General features: G+C 51.3%; 9 protein-coding genes across 9 annotated transcripts; 5 read left to right on the forward strand and 4 right to left on the reverse strand.

Annotated features, from left to right (window-relative positions):
• Positions 1–1,029: 1,029 nt before the first annotated feature.
• On the forward strand, positions 1,030–1,622 carry N7473_002192 (uncharacterized protein; the record flags this gene model as incomplete). Its single annotated transcript, XM_057148132.1, has 3 exons — positions 1,030–1,228; positions 1,282–1,377; positions 1,441–1,622. 3 exons carry the CDS (start codon positions 1,030–1,032, stop codon positions 1,620–1,622), a joined length of 477 nt encoding a protein of 158 aa, XP_057011786.1.
• A 498-nt stretch (positions 1,623–2,120) lies between these two features.
• Positions 2,121–4,037, forward strand: N7473_002193 (uncharacterized protein). Its single transcript, XM_057148133.1, has 3 exons — positions 2,121–2,708; positions 2,787–3,105; positions 3,171–4,037. Exons 1-3 carry the CDS (start codon positions 2,446–2,448, stop codon positions 3,888–3,890), a joined length of 1,302 nt encoding a protein of 433 aa, XP_057011787.1. The 5' UTR covers positions 2,121–2,445; the 3' UTR covers positions 3,891–4,037.
• Positions 4,038–4,349: 312 nt separating this feature from the next.
• Positions 4,350–8,506, reverse strand: N7473_002194 (PE repeat family protein; the record flags this gene model as incomplete). Its single annotated transcript, XM_057148134.1, has 3 exons — positions 4,350–7,828; positions 7,882–8,142; positions 8,236–8,506. The coding sequence occupies 3 exons, from the start codon at positions 8,504–8,506 to the stop codon at positions 4,350–4,352; spliced, it is 4,011 nt and encodes a 1,336-aa protein (XP_057011788.1).
• A 3,916-nt stretch (positions 8,507–12,422) lies between these two features.
• Positions 12,423–14,295, reverse strand: N7473_002195 (putative GABA permease; the record flags this gene model as incomplete). Its single annotated transcript, XM_057148135.1, has 5 exons — positions 12,423–13,216; positions 13,364–13,744; positions 13,818–13,897; positions 13,952–14,136; positions 14,185–14,295. 5 exons carry the CDS (start codon positions 14,293–14,295, stop codon positions 12,423–12,425), a joined length of 1,551 nt encoding a protein of 516 aa, XP_057011789.1.
• Positions 14,296–15,091: 796 nt separating this feature from the next.
• On the forward strand, positions 15,092–16,479 carry N7473_002196 (uncharacterized protein; the record flags this gene model as incomplete). Its single annotated transcript, XM_057148136.1, has 4 exons — positions 15,092–15,595; positions 15,657–15,799; positions 15,876–15,943; positions 16,016–16,479. 4 exons carry the CDS (start codon positions 15,092–15,094, stop codon positions 16,477–16,479), a joined length of 1,179 nt encoding a protein of 392 aa, XP_057011790.1.
• Positions 16,480–16,984: 505 nt separating this feature from the next.
• Positions 16,985–18,781, reverse strand: N7473_002197 (MFS transporter; the record flags this gene model as incomplete). Its single annotated transcript, XM_057148137.1, has 3 exons — positions 16,985–17,281; positions 17,346–18,355; positions 18,421–18,781. 3 exons carry the CDS (start codon positions 18,779–18,781, stop codon positions 16,985–16,987), a joined length of 1,668 nt encoding a protein of 555 aa, XP_057011791.1.
• Positions 18,782–20,313: 1,532 nt separating this feature from the next.
• N7473_002198 (putative thiol methyltransferase) lies at positions 20,314–21,330 on the forward strand (the record flags this gene model as incomplete). The annotated part of the gene is made up of 2 exons (XM_057148138.1): positions 20,314–20,805; positions 20,971–21,330. The coding sequence occupies 2 exons, from the start codon at positions 20,314–20,316 to the stop codon at positions 21,328–21,330; spliced, it is 852 nt and encodes a 283-aa protein (XP_057011792.1).
• Positions 21,331–21,507: 177 nt separating this feature from the next.
• Positions 21,508–22,482, reverse strand: N7473_002199 (deubiquitinase OTU2; the record flags this gene model as incomplete). Its single annotated transcript, XM_057148139.1, has 1 exon — positions 21,508–22,482. One exon carries the CDS (start codon positions 22,480–22,482, stop codon positions 21,508–21,510), a length of 975 nt encoding a protein of 324 aa, XP_057011793.1.
• A 237-nt stretch (positions 22,483–22,719) lies between these two features.
• Positions 22,720–24,028, forward strand: N7473_002200 (short chain dehydrogenase/reductase family). Its single transcript, XM_057148140.1, has 4 exons — positions 22,720–22,845; positions 22,901–23,135; positions 23,209–23,512; positions 23,590–24,028. The coding sequence occupies exons 1-4, from the start codon at positions 22,816–22,818 to the stop codon at positions 23,807–23,809; spliced, it is 789 nt and encodes a 262-aa protein (XP_057011794.1). The 5' UTR covers positions 22,720–22,815; the 3' UTR covers positions 23,810–24,028.
• Positions 24,029–24,092: the final 64 nt, after the last annotated feature.

The following is a 24,092-nucleotide window of genomic DNA, read 5'->3' on the forward strand; positions in this document are numbered from 1 at the left end:
TTGTTTCTTCTTTGACCATCTCGCAGCCCACGTCGCCCGCCAGTTTCCAAGTAGAGGAGACTTGCATGCAGAGAGCAAGATTTTGTGACACTCCCAAGGGGCGAACAATTGTGGTTTGGGGGCAACCTTGGAGTGCCGGAACTTTATGAAGGGCATTTAGAGGACTTGTCTATTTAGTAGCTAAGCTGTGCCTTCGATGGGCATCGGTTAGGGATGCGACGCGATACCAGTAATCCCGGCTCTTTTGAAGGGTCTCATCTTCTGGCTCGTTCTGGGGCTGAAGAACATTGCTTTTGTCGACGTTACCAGGCGAACTAGCCTTGATTGTTAGGGCGAAGGGAAGAGAAAACCAACCGAGGAAAGCCTTAGACACGTGCTCATTTCTGAGGATGACGTTGGGTAAACCGGGTAGGGTTTGCAAAACCGCCCCGGGGGTGTATGAGAGTATGGTGGGTGGAAGCCGAGTTGTGGACAGGAAGGAATATGAAGAGCAACGATCCCCCAAAGGAAAGGCGACGCTGAAACAGCTATGGCTATTAGCACAGCCACATCTATTAAATACCTGCAGGTGGTGAAATGGCCGCTTTACGGGGACTCGATATTGAAGGTTCTTACGGTGCCGTATTGACCATGCCCGATCACAAACGCCAATGATAAACACCGCTAACAATGGCTAAATTTGGCAATCAAGTTTTCATACACTTATATACCAATCAAAGAATGCTCGACGGTATATATCCTTTTTCCTTTTTAAGCTACTTTCTGGATAAGCGCTTTATCTGCATGGCCCCCGGGGCCGCTCGATGCAGTGTTACTCCAATCAAACAATGGAAACAAGCGCCAACAGGGAAAAGCCTCACCAACAATTAGCTCCGTTAGTTATATCTCGATTAGGGAAATTGTCGACAGCCTCACTTGGACCCCAAGGCTTAAATACAGAAATCTCAAGCTTCTCACCTTTCCCTCCTTTCTTGAATTGCAACATTTCACGCCTTATCGCCAAGCGTAACTACCAGCATTACATCAAAGATGGCGCCCGTGAGCTTGCTGATTGCAAGCCTCAATTTCACACAGGCTGAGATTCTCAAAGCTGGACTCATTCAATTTGCCGTCGACCGTTCTCCGATCCTTTCCCTTTCTGAATTCTTTACCAAAGTCTTGCCTGAATTCTTTACTAAAGTCTTGCATGAATGGCTAGCAAAAGTCTTGGAATGGCTTACCCATCCTGGTGAGTAAACTTAGCTCCATGCTCCATCTTCATGATATTAATGACCATCAAAGAAACCCTTCTCATCATAACTGTGTGGTGGATCACCTTTGTGGTGGTGTTGATTATCGTATCCTGCATTGGGCTTAACCCAGTGGGAGTTGCTGCAGGTCTGGCATATCCCCTTACTAGAAGAATCGTCACTGGGCCCTACAAGCTAACTCGCTCAACAGGCTCTGCAGCGGCTTATTTTCAGTCTTGGATGTATGGTGGGTTTACGCCTGCAGGTGGTATTTTCGCCACTTTGACAAGTATGGCGATGCTCGGCACATTGATGCCTTTACAGGTGATATTTTCTTCTACTGTTGCAACCATAGCTGCCGTGATCGTCTGGAAAAACGGATATAGATGGTGACAAGATAATGGTTAATGTGAATGATCTATGTTTGAAGGAGTCTCCTACCTAGGGTCCAATGCTAGGAGGCCATCGCCGCAATTAATGTCGCCCGTATCCGGCATTATTAAGATAGCGTGTTCAGGAAGCTCTATGCATACTAATCTATGTATATTTTACTTTCCTGCAGCCATTTCATTGGCCGCTTAATGTACACTCTTCTTCTTTGTCTAAATGATGGCACTAATGTTTCTCAAACAACGAAAGGTTTATGGTGGCTCCTCAAAGTTATGATGCATCCTCAAGACATTTTATATCATGTTCCATGAATTGGATCGCTCACCTTGAAATAGCAAATCCATAGAAGAGATAGGGAGAATCTGGTTGTCTTGGACATTTTCATACATGCTCAACGTATCAGAACCTTAAAAAGAGGGAATCTTATCGCGCAAAACCGGGTAGGAGGGGAAAAGAGGGGAAAATGGGGAATGTCATCATCGCTGCTGAGACCTTGCACTTCCAACCTCCTCTTCTCCTCAGCCTCTACTTTGTGCATTTTAACCCCCTCACATCCTCCACCAGAGGGATCTGGCCCATTAGTTAGCCACCTTGTTTTAAAGGCGCAATCATCGCCCCGAAGAACGGAGCGTGAAATCCCTCAATCGCACATCATCCGACTCGGAACACGACTGCCGCCCTCCATCAGAACCACACTTCCTCCGTGCCAATACCCACCGGGGCCTATAAAACCCTCTCCCCCAGAAAGAGGGTCAAAGATCTTTCATCTTATCTGATGTGCTGATTCATCTGATCCCCGCGACAAGCCTCTGATGGCAGTAACAGCATGGTGGTGTTTGTCGACCTAGATCACGATGACTCCTTCTCCGAGCATCATCATCATGGATCGGCGCTCTCTTTGGGGAAGCCCTTCCCGCCCAAACTGACGGTCGCACCCATTGTAACCGCCGAGTCGTCTGAACTTTTACCGTCGCCTACTTCGTCTGAGGACGACCGCGAGCTAGATTCAGCGATTTCCCAACCAAATCATGCGCCGGATGTCGAGAATCCTAATCTGAATTCCTTCTCGGCCGCATTGAGTTGCTACCCGTATGTGGATCCCTAGCGCGACCGCTCTTCCCCACGCAACCAGTCACTAACACCAACGCCCTTCTGGACGCTCTTTAGCATCGTCAAGGAAATCGCTCGCGCCGTTGACCTGAATACCCTCGACGCTCTATCTCGAACATGTCGCCAATTCCACGCCAATCTGGCACAGTTTCGGCACCAGCTCGTGCGGGAGACTTTGCGCTGCGAGAATGAGTATATCGAGACTGTGGCGGAGATGCTAGACAGGAGTGCTATTATCCCGAACAGTGTCAAATCGGTGCTACAGCTGCTAAGCCAGAGCAGTGGCGAGTCAGGGCGTATGACACGCGGGAAGGTGGGTAGATGCGCACGAGACATGGTCGGCGAGTGTCGACGCTGCAGCAAGGTCGTGTGCAGGGTATGCTTCTCCCAGAAGAAAAACATACATTTTACCTGGAGTTGGACATGACTGACTCGCGACAGAATTGCACGATCAAACCTCCCTCCCAGACCGCTATGAAGGGTCGCATCCGTCGTCTTTGTCGGCCCTGCGGCAAAGCACCACTTTCCTGCCACCTCTCCAATACACCCCACAACATGGACTCCCTTGATACCTGCAACCAAGCCACCGTGGCGGACGAAATCGCACGCAGCGCCGGAATATGCAATTGCAACGATGCTTTATGGCTATGCCAACAATGCGGGCAGACCCTACGCAGCAACGACACCACATACCGCCGTGTCTGGGCCTGGCGCACCCGATACAGCACGTACCTCGGTGGCGGGCTCGGCACTGGCATTGGCGAGGGCTCCCAGGGCGTGAAATGCGGCCGTGGCGAAGCTTGTCTCGCCGCGAAAGAGATCGAGCTAGAGGTTGACTGCGAAGCGGACGAAGGGCCGAGTGATACTAGTAGTCCCGGCCACAGCCCTCCCAGCCACCCATCATATCACCACGAGCTGGTCTCGACAGATAGTCATGATGACGAAGAACCGGGGTATTTCCGACAGGAAGTCATTGGCTTGGGTGGGCTGATGAAACACAAGGCTAAGAAACGGGTTATGGTGGGTGCTTGTGTCGTTGAGTATGAACACGAGCGGGAGACGGGGAGGTATCTTATGCGCGAGGAGAGTGGTCTGCATCGGGCGTGGTGTGGATGGTGCTCGAGGGTAATTCCGGCGTATAATGAGAAAGTGCTCGGGTAATGGTAATGAGCTGGGCATATAGCTTGCATGGGCATCATTATGGTTCATTGCATTACGGCATACTCTACACATGATGACGACGAGTGTATATACGGGCATTACAGTTGCACAACGTAGTTAACGAATGAATGTGCATTGTCGAGAGAGTCTATCACCTGCTGAACTCAAGTTTTAGTGGAAACAGAAGTATAATGATCGATATTTGTCAGTAGAAGCTGACCAATTTGATTTGATAGGTAGTAAGACATGAAAGCAAGAAATAGTGGCTATATTTAACAGTCTGGATGATAGAGACGACAAGAAAAGACAGTACTCCGGGAATGCTCGCTCCTCCATGCAACCATAACATCATACATCTCTGATAACACATCTCAAAAAAAATTCATCACAAATCATCATCGAGTATCCAATCTCACAAAAAAATCAAACTTGTATGGTACGAGAATCGTCTCAATTGGTTTAATGAGCAGCAATAGCTCTGAAGAAACCCTTGAGCTTAGATTGCTCCCGAGGGGGAGACTCTTCGCGCTTGTGCCGGCGATGGGCACGAACCTCCTTGTCTTTGCCGTCCTTATCTTTGCTGCTCTGGTGGGTGCGACGCGAACCCTCGGGTTTCTTCTCACGTTCTCGGGGCTTGCTGACTTCGGCTTCAACGGAGCTGCGGCGTCGACTCCTCCTCTCCTGACGAGCAGGATCGTCTTCGCGTCGGGAGTGAGTTTTCTCAGTCCGTCCACTGGGCCGCTTCTCCTCCTTTGAAGATCGCTCTTGATTGCCACTGCTGTGGCTGTGACTCGTAGAGGACCGGCGGGGCTTTTCAGGAGCGTCGGTAGCAGACTTGGAAGTGCCGTTGGGTCGCACGATGAGCCCGTTGGTGTTGGTGGGTGGGGCATTGCTCATGTATCTTAGGAACGCCCGAGGCTTGGGCGCAGAGGTCGATGCTTGCTTCGAGGACGAGGAAGTCTTGACAGACTTGCTTTGCTCTGCTTCGGATGAGCGACGCTTGGGTTTGGATTTGGGCTCTGCCTCCACAGTGACAACAGGTGGTTCTTTTTCTATTGGAATCTCCACCTTCTCCTTTGAGGAAGAACTCCTGGACTTCACAGAGCCTTCCGATGGGGAACCATCACTGCGCTCCTTGTCTTCGGCAATAGCTTGTTGCTTTCGCTGGTTGTTTGCTTCAGCCCTCTTCTTCTCCTCGTGCAGCTTCCGGGCTTCTTCGAGAGCCTTTGCCCAGCGATTGGTGAATAGTCCGCGCTCACTCTTCTGGCGCTTGAGTTGCTCCTTCTTCTGCCCTTCGGAGGACGTTTTGGAGTTTCGCCGCTCGCGTTCATTCACGGGGCGCTTCTTGCGTCGACGGGAGTTGTGCCGGGCTGCTGAGTCTCCCACTGGCAGTTCTGATGCTTCTGCGAATGGGACATCTTCGGCTTCCTCTGGCACAACCTCCGCAGGGGCGTCATCTTCTGCGGCGACTTCATCCGCAGGAGCAGCTGGTTCAGCCGGCGCCTCTCTTGGTTCCTCGGGGGGCTCCTCAACAGGTGGTTCGGCCACTGGCTCAGCGGGCGCAAGTTCTGGTGCAGAATCAGGTTCAGCAGGAGTTTCTTCTACTGGCATCTCTTTTGACTGTTCTGCCTCTGCTGCAGGCTGCTCGACAGGCTCCTCAGCTGGCGTCTCTGGAGGGATTGGCTCGGCAGGAGCTTCTACAACAGCAGCGGGGGGCTCCGTGGACGCAGGTTCCTCGGGTGCAGGCTCAGCAGGAGCAGATTCTTCGGGGGCAGGCTGTTCGAGAGTAGGTTCAGGCTCAGCAGGGGCAGGCTCTTCGGGGGCAGGCTCCTCCTTCGGCGCTTCTATAGCTTCTGGAACAACCTCCTCAGGGGCAGCAGGCTCGACGACAGGAGCTTCTTCGACAGGTGCTGGTTCAGCTGGAGCCTCCTCTACGGGAGCGGGCTCAGGGATGACCTCTTCTTGCGACGCTTCTGTCGGTGCGGCAGCAGCCTCAGGTTCATCCGCAGCAGGTTCGACATGTTCTTCGACCGGGGCTTCGGAAACGGCTTCGGCCGGTGCAGACTCTGGTTGAGGGGCTGAGGGCTCTTCTGCTAGGGACTCCGGTATATCTGCGGCTGGTTCCTCGGGGGCAGGCTGTTCAGCGACAACTTCCTCTGTGGGTGCCTCGGAAATCGGTTCTTCAGCTGGAGAAGCTTCAGTAGCAGTCTCCTCGGGAAGGGGATCTTCCTTAGGGGGATCCTCGGGCGTCGGGTCATCTGCGGGCGGCTCTTCGACAGCTAGCTCCTTGGTTGATTCCTCAGTAGGGGCCGCTTCGGCAGCAGGCTCTTCTTGAGGTTCAGAAGCAGGCTCTTCAGCCACAGGTTGCTCAACCACAGCTTCATCAGCAGTAGGAGGCTCTTCAGGTGATTCTTCCGCCTTGGCAGATTCGGCGGGCTCCTCTACAGCGGCAGGCGCCTCTTCGGCAGCGGGTGTCTCTTCAACAACAGACTCCTTCGTGGCAGGCTCCTCGGCGGCAGCAGGCGGTTCCTTGGCGGCAGGCGCCTCTTCAGCAACTGACTCCTCCTGAGCAGCGGGCGTCTCTTCAACCGCAGGAGATTCTTCTTCCAGTACAGTCTCGACAGGAGCTTCCTCGGGTTGTTTTTCAGCGACAGGTTCGTCAGCGGCTTCTGAAGCTGGGGTTTCAACGGCTTCTGCGGGAGCAGCACCGTCGGCTGGCTGATCTGCAGGCTCAGAGGCCGGGGCTTCAGTCACAGGTGCTTCCTCTGAGGCTGGTTCCGGTGCTGATTCTTTAACAGGTGGCTCGGCAGCTGCGTCGTCGGGAGGAGATTCTTCCTTCGGTGCTTCTGTGGGTGCTTCTGCGGGTGCTTCTGCGGGTGCTTCTGCGGGTGCTTCTGCTGTCGGTTCGGGCTCAGTCTCAGGCTCAGGCTCAGACTTGGCTTCTGCTTCTGGTTCCGTGGCGGCAGGTTTCTCGGCGGTTTCTTCCTTTGCTGGTTCGGTAGGCGGGTCGGCAGCAGTAGCGTCTAGCGTGTCGTCCTGTGAGGCCTCGGGCGCAGCAGGCTCTTCCGTAGGCGTAGTCTCCGGTTCTACTGCGGGTTCAGTGCTTTCAGGCTCTGCCGGTACAGTGGTCTCGGTTGATTCCACCGCAGCATCCTCTGGCTTCACTTCAGCATCGGCAGGCTTCTCGTCGAGTTCAGCTGCTAGTTCGGGCGCCGGTTCAGCGGGCTCCTCCACGCTTGGAGGATCATCGGAAGCAGGCTTATCGGCCTCAGGTTCGGGTTCAGGCTCAGCTGCGGGCTCGGGGGTCAGTTCTGAAGCAGGTTCAGGTTCAGGTTCCGGCTCTGTATCAGTTCCTTTACTAGCTTTGCCCTTCTTGGCATTCTTCTTCTCCTTCTTCTTGGCGTTCTTTTTGGCCGCCTTGGAGGTGAAAGCAGCGGGTTCCTCCACCGGCTCTCCAGGAGTGCTCGACTCGGCAGGAGGTTCTTCGTCGGCTTTCGCCTCGGGTTCTGGCGTTTCGGCTGGAGCGGCTTTCTCAGCTTCAGACTCGGCTTCGGGGGCTGGAGGGGCTTCTGTTGCAGCTGGCTCCTCGGCCTGGGCAGGGCTGTCTCCTGAATCTTCGGCTTTGTCGGTGGGTTCCGCGGGAGTTTCTTCCGCAGCAGCAGGAGCTTCTTCTGCGGCAGTAGGCGTATGTTCCTGTGATGCAGGTTCTTCAGCCTTGCTTTCATCTGAAGCGGCTTCGGGTGCAGCCTCTCCAGCTGGAGCAGGTTCGGCTAGAGCGTCTCCCGCTGGGGGATCGTCGGCTGGAGCATCCGTCTTCTCGTCGTCTGCTTGAGACAGAGCTTCCTCGGCGTCTTCAGCGGCTTGCTTTGCCGCTTCTTCTTTCTCCGATTCTACTCCATCATGTCCAGCCTCAGGGTCAACGTCTGGAAAATCTTCGTCTATAAAGATGTTAATTCGACAAAGTGCATGAATACGATGGTATTAGACTTACCATTGCCTCCATTTTCATCGCTGGGCTTTGCTGCACTATCTGTCTCTGCCAGGGCTGCGCTTTCATCGACCTTTTCGGGTTCTGCACCCTCTGCAGGGGGCTCCGAAGCGGCTGCATCTGGGGCGGCTTCGCCCTCTGCGCTTGGAGCAGCTTCATCGGTGCCAGCTGCGTCCTCAGTTTCCACTTTTGCATCTTCGCCTGATGCATTCGCGGCTTCAGCAGGTTGTTCATCTGCCGGGGGCGTAATCGCCTCGGAGGATTCTGTAGAGTGTAAGTGAGTAAATGTATGTTACACAGCACAAGCGATGTTTCCCTCGACAATGTTTATATACATATCAAAGTCAATGCACATACCTGCAGGCTCTGGTGTCGCTGGGCTTTCATCTGGAGAGCTCGTGGGTTCCTCTGTCTTAGCCTCAGCAGCTGGAGCTGGTTCTTTCGCTGGTTCGGTAGCACTGGGCTTTTTGTTGTCCTGGACCTTGCCCCCCGTCAGACCATTTGCTTTCGAACCGACGGGATAATAAGAGAATTCCAACGTGTTCCGATCGAAAGTTTGGTATTGCTTTTGAAAGGAGTAATACGAATATTTAGGGAGCTCTGCGTACTGGAATTTTTGGGAGCTCATCTTCGCAGCCTACGGCCGCCGACTCCAGGGCAGGCTCGTCTGGAAGGTCTGTTGTCTCAGGGTTGGAGTTTGTTGCACCGACGGGAAGGCGGTTATTGTTGTTGTTCTTATTCTTCTTCTTTTTTCCTTTGCCGGCCATGTCCTCGGATCAATGACGTATCATATATCGAGGACGGATGTGGACGATGCTGACTGGCGCGTGATGCACCGGAGAACGGAACAATAGTAGAGTGACAAGCCGCTGTTAGGCTTCTGATGCAGGGTAAAGGGGTCGGAATGGAGCCACAGGGGGAAAAAGAAGTGACAAAAGATGGAGAGATCAAAGACCACGAGACTGGGCAGGGTACGAAGTATTAGAAGATGGAATGGGAAAGAAGCATATGCTTGTTTCTCCGGAGACGAAGGGATTGTATTGGATGGCTATTGCAAGGCAACGTATAATAGTTCGTCCGCTATCCGGGGAGGTTAGGATCGCAATCCGCTACATTGCGGTATTGGGCCCTGAACGTCATTAGTGAATGGCCTAACGATAATGTTTGCCATTGGACCACGTCGCTTCGGTCTCCATGCAGTGGTGGCCAGTATTGGGTGGATGGGTGAGTACTGGTACTCGAATTAGGGCCGGGTGAGGGCAGCACAATCTCCACTCGGAAGAGTTGCTGCAGGAGCAAGTATCCCATGGCGGAATGGGATTGGGGATTGAGAAGCAAGACTGTCCAGATAGGAAAGGTATTCCTGCAGCTTCATGGAGCAAGATGGGTATGTTTAGTGGGGTGGGGTGCCACCATACAATTGGGTTTAAATTTTTATCTGTTGTCTTTGCTCTGGCCGTAGGGTACACACCTAACTCAGCGTGGGGTTGAGAAGATCATTGAACGCGAGTGGGTCAATAGACAATTCGAATGACCTTTGTGAAGCCAATTCAAAAAAGAACTGCTGTACTCCCATCATGGAAGAGTAGAGAATAGAGCTGTTAAGGTGCCCGCCGAGTAACGAAAAAGTGATGCGGTCGAGAGATCCATTTGTGCCCAACCAGCCACCGGTTACGGCGGCAAATAGGATGCAGGCCTGGCGCCAGTGGGGGGAGCGAGGGTCCCCCTCCTAAGAAACGCGGTGTTGGATCAATTGGAACTTCCCAATGGAATTCTTGGCCCAATGAGTCAAATGTGTCAAACAGGAGGGCCTCTAATGATTTGGATGGAGTCGCTGGAGAGCAATTGACTCCACTATCTGACACCGACACTTCATAAGGCCGATCTCCCTCTTCCCGCGAACGTGAAAGGACATTGATGCTTCACGATGGTGCTGTCCACGGTAAGGGCGTAGTCAGAATGGAGATCCGGTCCTCCATTGCGCAGGATTGATGATGCATCAGTCTCATGCAGAAGGAGGGGAAGTGGTGGAACGTGGACTTGAGCGACTTCGGGACCTTTCCAGGGCCGGGCGGGATCAGGTGACGACTCGTTGTCGTGCGATCTTCCAGCCAGTGCCAACTCACCACGTCCCACCCCGTCGGAATTTCGATAATCTGATCGCAAAGCCAACTTTGAAACTTGGTGACGGTGATCGCCATTCCCCCCTTATCTTGGCCTTGCCCGAGTCCGAAAAGAGGTGCATGCATACCTTAAACTACTAGTGTCTCCTACCCGTCGACGACTTCCCATGGTTCTCGCGACGGCGCGACCCGAGGGCGTCCCGGACGCCCTGTTTCTGATGTGCTATGTTCCTCAAGCTTCGTTTCTGCTCCAAAATTGGAACAAATGACTGCCCAACACCCTGCAGCGGGCCGAACATCCATGCCACGCTTACCTCCTGTTGGCGAATCGCGGCCCAAGGCTTGGAAGATGATCAATGACACGCAGCAACTACCAAAGAAAAAGGGATCCTGAATGAAACATCATCCAGTACCACTCATGGCAAAGATGGTACCATTACTGGGAGACCTTGGTAAAGCTTTGATGGACTAATGTATGTGATTCGGAGCTTGACTGTTCAATCACGAAGCCAGAGAGGGTAAAATCCTCCGTCTTCGAACTAAGGGAGATCCGTATTTGCAAAGGGCAAGGGTGAAAGGGAAGAGGCGATAGAATTACTGGTTGATGTGGCCGTGCTCTGTGAATTGTGAAGCGAATCTCAATGGCCGTGGAAGTCTTCATTTTCTCCGCTCAAAGGACTATTTAAGTGATGTTCCAACACACAATGACAGCCTTCGGTTTCTTGACATGCTTATACCTAAGCGCTACGCCAAACCCGACTATGAGCTTATATTTCGGGTGTCTCAGTTTAGGTGTTTTCCATGATGCCAGGGTTTTCAGTTCCTGGTACAGCTGCACGAAGCATTCGAGATATTCCTGTCGTCGCTTACGAATGACATCGAATTCATTGCTGCGCGCAAAAAAGACGCTTGGCGATGGCACAAGTCTCTGCCTGCTATTCGTTGTACTTCAAATCGTGCTGATGGCATTGAACCTGTATACATAGTGAGAAAAGCTTCAGCTTCATCTTTTCAAGGGTCCAGTCCTCCTCCAAACTCCGCCCCATGCAATCAATTATCATTTCACCAACTCTCCTACATCTAATCCATCGCGATGGAATGGAAATTTGGGGAATGTGGTGGCCTATTAAAGCCGCACTCAAGTGTGTGCCATCCAGCCGAGCCGAAAAATAATTTTTTGTCAAAGTCTAGGCCTCGAGAGTCTTCAATTAGGCCAGACAAGGAAGTTGAGACTAGATAAAAACCGCGCTTTCGCTAGGCTCAAGATGAAAGAAGCCGAAGCTAGAAAGCATGACGCTCGATAACCTTGCAAGAACACGACGTGCTTCCTGAGGTGAAACATCTTCTCTTTCGATTAATGAGATTTGATCCGGCACAGAGTGCGTTATGGGCCAAGCAAATTCAGTGGGATGCTGTGGAATCTCGTCTTTAGTGAATTCTGATTTGATCCACTTATTTCCAAATCCACGGGCTCTTTCAGAGATTTGGAATTGCTAGAGATGAGCGTAGATACGACAGCTCAACAGAAAGAGCATCGATCAATCCATACCTAGTCTCAGTGAGTGAATTGGCTCTATTCATTCATACCAGTACCTCGATACTTAAGCTCGTTTGTTACGATCTTACAACAAACATTGAACATACTGTCAATTCATCACGACGAATTCAACCGTCGCCTGCAAATTCAAGCTCCATACACCGCCGACTAGCATCACAGGCGGGAAAGTGCCAGACATGAATTGCCTCCATTCCTCGCCAGCATTGAAGATCTTATTGACATGCCAATCGATTCTTGGGCCTACAGTTTCTCTGTCTGAACACTGACTGGACAACTGATGAAGAAAATTTGGACTCATATATAAGAGTCAACATAATCAACGATGGAAACATTATCAATTCCCGGAAAATGTACTCAACATGGTCGATGGCTGCCATATCTCCAGCCTATAAAACGCAGATTCCGCAGTCTTCATCCTGACGACGTCAATTCCCGGCCCTTTACAATCCCCAACGAAGCCACTTGCTGCGCTCTTTCCTAATTTTCCGTTACCATAGGGGCAAATCGGTTCATTGTACATCACTATGGGCAACAATGGATATCTTGAGAGCACCGGGACGTTGGCATAGTGACCCGAGGCACTTACTATAAAAAAAACGCGACCCAGCAGGATACATATATCTGCGTCAATTGCGGTCGTTTGAGTCCAACGCGAAGCGAAAAGTTAAAGATGTCAATGTATAACTATGCAGAACTTAGCATTCTTTAGAAAATTCATTGTTGCCGGTAGTTTTTGGCTATCACGCGGGTGCTTTCCTTTTGGCCTGGAGTGGCAATGAAAACAACTAAAGAATAATATGTCACAGCCCCAGCACTTTAATTACTTCCTTTCAACTTCCGCCTGAGACTCACACCTTCAAACTTCACTCGTTCCGATCATCATAATGTCTGATTGTAGGGCCTTGCCACTTATGCCGACCTCGAACAATCCAGTCTCCACAGGCAAACAACATAACAAATCCAAGTACAGGCCCGGCATAGTTCATATTCTCAGCAGTGACCGGCAGCGTCGCGGGGAAGGGAAGGAAGATAGAGAAATAGGTCGCGAAGAGTATAGCAAGAAGATTCATAGGGAGGCCGAATTTCCCTAGGCTAAAAGTTCCTCGTGGGATATCATGTGGCGCCGCGAAGCGCTTCCAGACAAGAAGGACAAGGGGGATAAGGTAGGAAATATAGAGACCGAGCGTGCTAAGCGAGAGAATAGCGTTGAATGCAGCCGTAGATCCGATCTGGATAAACGAGAGGGCGAAGATGCATGATGCAACTAGGAACAAAGCACGGAGGGGGATCTTGTAGGTTGAATCGACGACGGCAAAGAAGTCCGAGAAGGGCAGTCCATTATCACGAGCGAAGGCCCAGGTAAGACGCGTGACGGATGCAAGGCCATTGAAGAGGGCGATCCAGCCCGGTAGCATACCCATTGCCATGAGAACGTAGGTAGCTGCCTTAGATCCGGTTGCTTGATAGGCGATTGTGATAATAGGGTAGCCTGTGGGGCTAGTAAGAGCTTCGGTGTAGTCGCCCATACAGTAGAGGATAGCAATGAGATAGGAGAATGCCATCACTCCGTTGATTAGGGTGCCGTAGATCATGGAGCGGGGGACAACGACCTTGGCGTTTTTGACTTCCTCGGCCATATGGATTACGCCGTCGACGCCTGTTGGTGGTGTTAGTTTATGGATACCCTGATGGTAGAGGAATCGTGTGACGGGGAGGGATATTGTGATAGAAGAGGAACAATAGAGGAATCGTCCGAGGGTAGAGTAGATGAAAAACCCATCTAATAGAGGAGGGACCAACATACCAGCCAGGGGAGTAATAACACCAAGGAGACCAATAGAGAACACAACTCCTGAATTTTGCCATCCACTCAAGCCCTCAACAAAGGTATCCCATACAAAGAAGTTAGGGTTCCGAGGGGCGAGAATGACGAAGACTGCAATAGTGACTGGTAGGAAAACAACATGCATGATACCCGCAGCAACTTCGATGCCTCCTAGGACACGACGCGCAAAGATATTGATGATGATCGGGATAATTGCTACTGCCCACATGAGCAGCGTACCGCGCCATCTAACAAGCTCATAGGTAGGGTCTGCCAGCACAATCATGCCCTGAATTTGGGTTCCGATGAAGTATGGCGCGATACAAACGAGGGCAGACCAAGAGAAGACAGTGATCCAGCCTTGTATGTTTAGCATGCGACTATAAACGGGGGAAATGAATTGACGAATGGAAATGGAAGGCTTCGCGCTCACCCTGGAAGAAACTGATGAATCGACGGCCACGCGGCGCGAGGAAGTAGCTCCAGTGATATTGAGCACCTGCAGTTGGGTGTCTGTCAAGCCCGAGGTCAGCAAAATCAACACCTCGGTTTATCATAAAAACTTACAAAGATGCAAGCTCGGCCAAGGAGCACGCGATGGCCATATTCCCCACAGTGCTTATGATCATTCCATAAACAATCGCTGCAGGACCGCCATTATACAGCCCCGAGAGCAAACTACCACCAGCAGATTCCCATGTAGCAAGCAGACAAGCCGAAAAGGCAACCGATGAGAAGAAGTTGAGATATCTCTGTTACACGATTAGACTCGGCGCAGGTCAATCGAACGATACACTTACCTCCAATTGTTGTTTCTGGCGAAATGTGTGGCTCTCATAGCCACCATTGCCACTTCTAGCTGGCCCTGATCGCACAGCGCTCCCAGATTTCAGTTCCATATCTTCCTGCATATTGAAACACTGTCGAAGAAAGAAAATTTGGAGAAAAAGTGTCGACAGGAAATAGACCACTCAGCATGAACACCGCAAGAAGTACTTGGGACTACTTTTGCCTCCTCATTTCCGGGGATAGGGGTTTGACAGGGATCTTGATTGTCCGTTCAAAGCGAAACGAATGGTAGACATCTCGGATGCAAGTTTCTGTGCCGTGTTGAGACGGTCTTGTTCGCTTCGGTGCAAACCCTTGTCGTTGGCATTTCTAGTAACAAGACCGGTTCTATTTAGTGCCGGATCTGGAAGCTCCGGGGATCAGTGGACTGGGGCTAACATACACAGTCATGGCACGGCCCGGCCTCCGCACTAGATCGTTGGCTGGTAGCATTGCCTAGATTGCCTAGAACTACTAAAGAAGCCGGTCTTTTCCTGTAGTGGCTAGTCGACGTGGCCTTTCGCATCCATCGTATTTTCAACCCATATTAACAATGCTATTATGCATCGGAAGATCTCGGACCCACCCGAGTGGTCTCACCCTATTGGTGTGCTCTATTTAACCGACATACAGTACCTTTGTACATACCAGGATCTATATCCTTGCACTGCATGAGATGCAATGTTGCCACGCCAAGGTAACAGCCACCTCGTGCGGTCCCCTACAAAGGAGTAGGGGTTTGGGTTGAAGAAAGAACAAGGATTGTAAATTATCAAACAGAAAGAAACTTTAGTATCAGGGATATGAGAAAGCAGGTTATTATGTACTGACACCCATCATCTCTGCAAGTTCTTCAAACTTGCAAGGCGATATGGTGCGATGGCCGACCAAACGAACGCCTTCCAGGCCCTGTCAAGCAATAATCGCGGCACTCTCATCACCTTAACGTCGGTGTCGCTTCTGATTGTGGCCATCATCTTTGTGCTCGCCAAGTTTGGTTCAGCGATTTACTTCAAGCAGCGACGAACAGCTGTTAATACTCCTATCTGGGCCGCTTTGGTCCTGGCAATCATTCAAGTCGTCGTCTTACAAAAGGCTGTTGACCATGGACTGGGACAGCACCAAGACCGGCTGAGCCAAGATCAGACCTGGAGCAAGTTCGCCTTCGCCGCTCACATTCTGCTCGTCGTGGTCTTATCGCTTTCGAAGATGTCGACTCTCCTACTAGTTTGGAAGTTGTCGCCGAGTAAAACCCTGCGCCGCACCTGTACTGTCACCGCTGGTATAGTTGTTGGGTGGTCGATCTGCGCAGTATTTGGTATAGCTTTCCAATGCGAATCGCCCGATCGGTGGCTATACTCCCCCGAGCGATGCGCTGGAGAGGTTAGTATATACGAGAGAATCAGCCCACAATTGACTAAATACCTGATCTAATATCAAATAGGGAGCCATATTCTACCCAATTGCAGTGTTCAACGTCCTCACGGAGATCATTATTGTTGTCCTACCGTTTATAATGATGCGCAATGTCCAGATGGTTTGGATTAAGCGGGTGAAGATCCTATGCTCCTTCTCTTCGCGTCTAAGGTATCATCTAAGCATCAGTTCTAGGAATTTTCCACTAACTCGCCGAGCAAATCACTTACTAACCAATCCATCACAGTATCGTCGGCCTCGGAATCGCTCATCTAGCCCTCCTACCTCCATTCGTCCACTCATCCGACATCTCCTGTGCGTGACGCCCCCGTTGCTCCACATCTTCCTCTAAAACCTCATCAAATTAAGCTGACAAAACATATATAGGGGATATAGTCAACTGGGAAATAATTGGCCAAGCAATGATGCTCACAACCGTGATAATCGCCTGCGTCCCAACCCTCTACCACATCTTCGCCGGCCTACACTCCGGCCTAACAACAACGCAAATCCCCGACGGAATCGGGCTCGAACTCCCGCAGACCAAGGCCAGCGGATATATCAATCAATCGTCTTCAGCAGCGAGCCAGTCGCATTCGCGTGGACGGTCCAGGAAGGGTGGACGGTCAATGTTTGATGGGTGGGGAGGTGAGAACCGGGTCATCACTGAGGTTTCGTCGGGTCGGGACCCGAATCAGAATGATGAGGGTAGAAGACAGTCTGGCTCAAGTGAGGGAACGGAGAGTACGCGGCATTTGACGCAGGATCTTCACGGGAAGCCTGGAGCTGTGCTGAGGACGGTGGATGTTACGGTTGAGGTTGAGGAGCATGATCATTGGAATAGGCTTTGAGAGGTATAAGAGGTACTGAGCACTACTCGAAGTACCTCTCTACATAGAAAGTGCGAGATAAGCAAGTTTGAAAAAAGGTTCTCATTTCATTTCTGACTGATTCAGTGCTCTTGTGCATGAATTAGTTGGAATGCCAAGAGAAGGCCAGATGGGATCATCACTTCATCTAATTCTGTCATAATGATAATTCGATAATGGGTATCATCCACAACCCTGAATGAGGGCCTCGACGTATGTCCACGAAAGTGCGTACAGAACAGAGCCCAACACCAAAAAGCAAGAAAGAAAGCGCGCTACAAAAGACCCTCGTTCACCCATCAAGAGCAAGAAAATGAGGACTGAAACAAGGGTATAAATATGACGTATAGTCCTAAGTGCGTGCGGTGAGAAATTCGACGCCGAAGGATGGTATCAAATGATCGGTTTTTGGAAGTTTCCTCCGACAAAGAATTAAAAAAAAACGCCTAATATGGAAGGAATGCAAAGTCCAAGTGCAAGCGAGACTTCACCGCATGCGTTCGTCCATGGTTTTTCTCCAGCGAGGACCGAACACCCTCATCAAGAAAATGACCGAGCTGCTTGCGAAGCTGACCAGTCCAAGAATGGTGAATAACCACCCGTTGCCAATGCCATTAATAATGGGCGCTGTAACGAGTGAGCCAACGCAGGAGAATATGTTTCGCATGAAATTGTTGAGGGCCACGCCTTCTGAGGATTTCTTGGGCATGAACTCTGTCAACATGGTGGTCACCATACTGAAAATGAGCATCGAGCCAATGCCGAAGAAGAAGTTTGCAATCATCTGGGATGATGAACTAATTAGCAATTGTGCCATATCTCGGCTCATACGAGGTACGTAAACTTACCGGAACCAGCCAGAACACTCCTTTGTCAACTGTCCAACCGTACCAGATAAGAGCTGCTGGGTAGAGGAACGCTCCTAGCCAGGCATTCTCACGCATGCGATCCTCAGGATGGTAGATCGGTCTGCCCTTTTCATCATACCGATTTGCCTTCTTCGCTTCGCGTTGCATGATGCTGTCCATCCATCGACCACCGAATAGACTCGCCACCACGTACCCCACCGAGTTGGGAATGTAAAGCAAGCCAATAATAATTGTACTAAAATTATATGGTGGCTTACCGAATGAGTGTTCAACACTGACATTCAACACATAGAGCGAACCAAAGGCAATGCTTGCATAGTACACGCTCAACAACACGGGGATATACTGCAAGTAAAGGACGATCTTCAAAGGATCGATGAAGACAATCTTCAGCATCTTGAGCCATCTCGTCGTGACGCCAACAACCTGTCGCGAGGATACTCGGCTTAGCGGGCGACTGACGGGTGCCATATCATTCTCGGCCACATCTGGTAGAACGGGTTTCCGCACGGCGAGCGTTTCTGGCAGGGCGAGGAAGATGAAGATGACAGTGAGCGCACCGTATCCAGCGAGGAACCACATTGTACTTCTCCAACCCCAACGTTCAGCAAGAAGACCGCCAACAATAGGTGCAAACAAGGGTCCACATAAGGGGCCTAGATAAAAGATTCCCATGGCACGACCTCGTTCGCGGGAGTCCCACAAATCCGCAATGGTTCCTGCACCAACTGCTTGAACGGAAGCGGATGCACCGCCGCTCAGCATTCGCATCACGATCAGCATGGCAATGGAGCTCGAGACCGCGCAGAGGCAATTGAAGACCACAAAAAGAACGAAAGAAGCCAGGTAGATTGTCCGTCGGCCAAGACGTTCGCTGAACGAGGACCACCAAAGTGGAAAAATAGACATACTCAACATGTACAAGGCGATCGATAGATTAGTGATAGTAGCCGTGGTGTGTAACTCCCGGGCTACTTGAGAGAGTGAAGCTGATGAAGGCATGGAGTTAGATCCAGTACACTTGCAGGTGTCATGACGGGGGCAAATCACTTACGAAAGAAGATAGACGAGCCCATCGGGGCTGTAGCTCCAGCCACCGCAACAATAAATGTGATGAACCATTTCATTCTTCGCGGATATGTTTTGGGATCTTCGACCTCTGCCACCAGGGTCATCTGGCCGAACAGGCCACGGCGCTTCGATCGCGGCACTTTCACGGCCGGGCCCAGTTCGGTGGATTGTCGAGCCAGCGGGATTGGCATGTCTGGAATACTTTTCTCCTCGTCTGCGGCAGCAATGCTGGAGGCGTGCGATCGCGATTTAGCATCGTCCATTTCGAGAGAATGGTCATGGCTGGAGTTGGATGGTGAAATCGCCGGCATGATGGGGTCACCTTTCTCGATCGCTGTGGACATATTGAAATTGAACAGCGCCGATATAGCGAGATGACGATCAAGATCGATGCAAGTCAAGGGAATGGGCAGGCTTTAATCGTAGCCGATCATTGACGCCCGGAACGGAGACCGTCGGCGTAGAGCATACAACGGGAGATCGCTGTCCCTGAAGATCAAAAGGATATGAAACACAGACTCTTGCGATCAGCAGCGAGAGGGTGGTATCGCTTTGCCAAGGCTGGCGCATAAAGGTATGAATATCGAATCAGAGATAATGAGGATATCTCTTGTGCTAGGATAGACAATGATCTCTCTGTGGACGATCGTCAACAGACTGCAGAAGACGAAACAAAAGGAAACGGGGTTTTGACAGCCTACCAGTAGCCAAAAAGGGCAGGCGTGGTCACTGAAGACTTGGTCGAGACTACTTTGTTGCAGGATCTACTCCCAGACTCGGGCAGTAGCCACGGACAACTGACTCACGCAGATCGGGACGAGCAGGACTGACTTGGCAGGATTTTTGAACGCCTCCAATACGAAAGGGCGTTCAATACGAAAGGCGGTTTTGCGAAGCTATATTGCAAGCCTGAAAAGCGGGTTTGAAAAATTGGCGATCTCTCGTTGCACTGGCCGAGTCAACCAGGTGTGTCTTTCACTGCATTCGGAAAGCCGACGACCACCGATGATCCCCGAGTGCACCCCATGTTTTGTTTATGAGAGTCCAGCATGGATATTAATCCGATCCCAGAGAGGGGTCGCCAGTCCCAAAAAAAAAACCTGTATCCAATTATTCGCCTCTCAGGAGTTTATCGTGGGGCGAGGGGGCCAGTCATCGTGCAGTGCTGGTGTGCCGGTCTTCCGTCGGCAAACGTTTGAGCGGTTGATCCCGCTAGATATTTAATCCCCGAGAAGCACGACGATGTGACAGTTGGACGGCATCTCGATAGAGCAAAAGGAAACAGACAAGTGGTATTTCTTGATTAGCATGTTCCGAAACATGCCAATCCCAAGCATGTCGATCATGGTGAAGATTCCATGTTTGGTGTCTTCGGTGCCCCGATAGACTCGGCTTGGCTTTCTTTAGCCGTGATCGAATCCACCATGACGGCGCCTGCACGGACTATGACGACTTCCATGGAGTCGAAGTCGTCTCCTTGTGTGATCTTTGCAACGATTCAAGAGACATGATGAGCAGCCTGCTCAGTGCTCAAGATCTTCATCAAGATGAAGTCCAAGCTCCTCTCTCACCGCAACATCGTCCACGTCCAGCTGCAAGGAGGTGCTGAATAAGCGAACAGCCTTCAGCTTCTTGGGGTAATAAACATGGCACTTTCAATGAACACTTTTCAACCTCTTCCGGATTCTTCTTGCTTCTTGGATCTTCAAATAATCTATTCTCTTTGAACTTGAACTTGAAGACTTATAAATAGTCATCTCCAGACCGGCCAAGACGAGATCCACCCAAAGGAATCCACATCCGATTGACTATCTAAACATCAACACACGTCCAACTTTCCCCGCACTCCATCACCACCCACCCACAAGTTCCGACCATGTCGACTCCAACCAAGGCCGACCCCAAGGACATCCAAGCTCACCTGGCCAACTACCAGGGCGACAAGTACGTCGACGGCTGGGCCTCCCTCTGGGACAAAGGTGACGACCTACCCTGGGACCGGGGCTTCCCCAACCCCGCATTAGAAGACGCCCTGGTTCAGCGCATCGGCACCATTGGCGGTCCCCTCGCGCAGGATGCTCAGGGCAAGTCATACAGACGGAAAGCCCTGGTACCCGGCTGTGGTCGTGGTGTGGATGTTCTCTTGCTGGCGAGCTTTGGGTATGATGCGTATGGCCTCGAGTACAGTGCCACCGCAGTTGAGATGTGCAAGAAGGAAGAGAAAGAGAATCATAGCTGGTATCGTGTGCGAGACCAGAGTGTTGGTAAGGGGAATGTTACTTTCGTCCAGGGAGATTTCTTCGATGATGCCTGTTTGAAGACGATTGGCGTGCCTCGGAATGGATTTGATGTTATTTATGATTACACGGTATGTTTACTCGTTCCCTATCATTGCTGTCTATTCCTCTTGAACTGTACCTGCATGCTACGTTGAACCCTGGAAAATGGTCACTCTCAATGACTTTGAAAATGCGAGGCTCTATTTTCAATTTACACTAGATCTTTTTGCCATTCCACTCTAACAATTCTCTAGTTCTTCTGTGCTTTGAGCCCAGATCTCCGCCCTAAATGGGCACTCCGACACACCGAGCTCCTAGCTCCCTCGCCAGGAGGAAACCTGATCTGTCTGGAATTCCCCCGTCACAAGGATCCCTTGGCCCCCGGTCCTCCGTATGCTTCGCCCTCCGAGGCGTATATGGAGCATCTGAGCCACCCCGGTGAAAAGATCTCATACAACGCCAAGGGCCTTGTTAATGCGGATCCGCTGCGGGAGCCCAGCAAGGCTGGTCTCGAGAGGGTCGCTCACTGGCAGCCCGAGCGCACGCACACTGTGGGCCAGGGCGAGAACGGGGTGATTCATGACAGAGTCTCTATTTGGCGTCGACGTGAATAGATCCGTCTTGGGTAATCTCACAACGTGGAATGAGGAGGAAGATGTGAAGGAAAATATTGATGATTTTGTAGGCCGCCCATGAATGTAACAGGCCGGCCTAGGACGCTAAATTGGCAGTCAAAAGAGCAACCCCGCGTGGCAAGGGCTGCTTTTTAAAGAACTTTCCCAGACACATACTCAGTCTTTCTTGAACAGAGCGTTGTAGTGCTCGCCCAATCCGTAGGTGTGCCGGTAATATGCCAGCCAGACCACACGTCTCCGTTGTTCCTCCTCGTTAAAGCTGTCCATATCTCCACACTCAATCTTCTCTAACCGCCCATCCTTCTGCACCACGTTAATATCCACCCCGTAAGCTCGAGCAATAGCCTGCAGCTCCAGCTGCCCACCCCACTCAGCAGTGAGCTTAATCTTCCGAGTATAAACATCGACCGGCTCCTCCATAAACGCCTCAAAGTCCTCCTTATGCTCCCTAATAAAGTCCGCCGCCACTGCGCGGACAGCCCTGTATCCATCATGTTGTGGCGAGGCAACGGTGTCGATTCGCGTTTGGGTAGACGGTTGGAGCACGATTCGGCTTGGGTCCGGCCGCAAACCGACTCCGCAGTCGTCGAGCTGCTTCGCGATTGCGGAGTAGAGACAGTGTCCATCGGGCGTAACTTCGACCTCCCTCAGGTTTAGTTTCTTGAATACCGCGTCCATGACTTCTTGTTCGTTTCCTCTGTAATTTGTTTGGTTGGCTGCTTCTTCAGCGGCAGCTGCGGACTGGGCGGCTTGTTCGGCGGCACGGCGGGCAAGGCGAGCTTTTTGACGGTTGGGTTTCTTGGTTCTCTTGGTAGGTTCCTCGGAGGGCTCTGTTGAAGTGATTTCCGGAGCTTGGGTTGTTGAAGTAGTCTTGTCGTCGTCTGATTTGTCTTCGGTTGGGGTCCCATCTTCCAGGTTGAGATCTTCAAGAGCTTCCTCGACTGGCTCAGTAGAATCGCCATTCAGCTCTGCAATTTCCGCCCGCTGGCGCTCGGTGAGCTCTCGCTGCATCCGCTCGCAATCATCATTGACGCCTTTGCGGGTCTTCTTGGTGGCGGACTTTTTTTTCTGAGTGATGCGCCCTTGAAGGTCTTTTTGCTCTTTGCGGTGCGTGGCCAAAAGTTCCTCCATAATGAAAGGAAGGAAAGAATGAAACAATCCAAAACAAGAATCGAAAGCCGTAAATGCAACCGCCAATGTCGACGTAAACAATCAGAGATACAATCAGCCTTGGAAATGCAGACCCCGCGAAACCCTGACAAAGCTGCCCTAAGTTCCGGCCTAATAAGGCTTAGCGCGGTATATTCCGGATCAACCTGAAGGCCGATGAGCCGAGGCTCGCCGCGTCGGTCTCTCGGGTATGGAGCATAATCAGGGAGCTACCCCGAAGCCTACGAGGGGGAGAATAAAGTATGGGTCCTCGCCTGGATTCTGGACTTTAAAGTGAACATCAAATTTACAGTCATGGATTCCGAAAGTCTTTTCAACGTTAAGGTGAGAAAAATACACGCTATCGTTAGCGCTACCCGGTTGCTAACGAGTACCTTAGGGCAAAGTGGTGCTGGTCACCGGTGGCGCCAAGGGCATTGGTCGCATGATCTCCGAGGGATATGTGACGAACGGTGCCACAGTCTATATCTCATCGCGCGATGCTAAGGCCTGCGACCAGGCTGTCAAGGAGCTCAATGCACTTGGCAAGGGCAAGGCCCACGCCATTCCCGCCGATTTCTACAAGTATGAGGATGTGAAGAAGTTGGCCGAGGAGCTGGGCAAGCGCGAGAACAGTCAGTCACAACGATTACTTTGGATATTTGAGAAAGGGTCATCATGCTAACATGTCTCCGTTCTATCTTCTAGAGCTCCACGTCCTGGTTAACAACTCTGGCTCGAACTGGGGTGCCCCCTACGACGAGTATCCCACCGAGGCCTTCACCCGAGTGCTCACCCTCAACCTGCACCGTGTCTTCGATCTCACCCAGCTCGTCACTCCCCTCCTTGAGAAGGCATCCGCCCCGAATGACCCGGCCCGCATCATCAACATTGGCAGCATTGACGGTCTCCGTGTTCCCTCGCTCGAGACCTTTGCCTACAGCTCTAGCAAGGCTGGTCTGCACCACCTTAGCCGAGTGCTGGCAAACCACCTCGGCCGACGCAACATCACGTAAGGAACTCTACATTCATCCCTCTTTGTGTTTCGACATATAGCCCTCCAGAAACTGACGCTATTGCTCTACATAGTTCCAACACTCTGGCCTGTGGCCCGTTCGAGAGCAAGATGATGGCTGCCACCCTTAAATCCTTCGGCGATGCCATCAAGGCTGGTGTCCCTCTGGGCCGTATCGGTACTCCCCAGGATGTCGCTGGTACTTGCTTGTTCCTGAGCAGCCGAGCGGGCGCCTTTATTAACGGTGCCACCATCTCGGTCGATGGTGGTAGCTCCATTTCTGCCAAGATCTAAACGGGATAAGCTAGTGCGCCAAGGAGCCAAATATTTTCTGTCAGATATTTGTTGCTGTAGGTATTGAATACGATAGAGCAGGAAGCCAGTTATTGTACAAGAGTTGCTATAGTTCGGATCCCGGTTGCGGACTCCGGGACGAGTCTCCCGTATAGTAGATGAAGCTACCAAGATCTCTTGCATACCAGGCGAAGGCTGGTGGCCACAATCAGTCAATCGGTCCAAAACTCCGTTATTTCCTATTTTAAGACTGGAATGAAGTTGTCTGGTGTGGGGACTACAG

This window comes from Penicillium subrubescens (genome assembly GCF_028828155.1).
Source record: "Penicillium subrubescens strain IBT 31985 chromosome Unknown utg000002l_segment0_segment0, whole genome shotgun sequence".
Classification (NCBI taxonomy): Eukaryota; Fungi; Ascomycota; class Eurotiomycetes; order Eurotiales; family Aspergillaceae; genus Penicillium; species Penicillium subrubescens.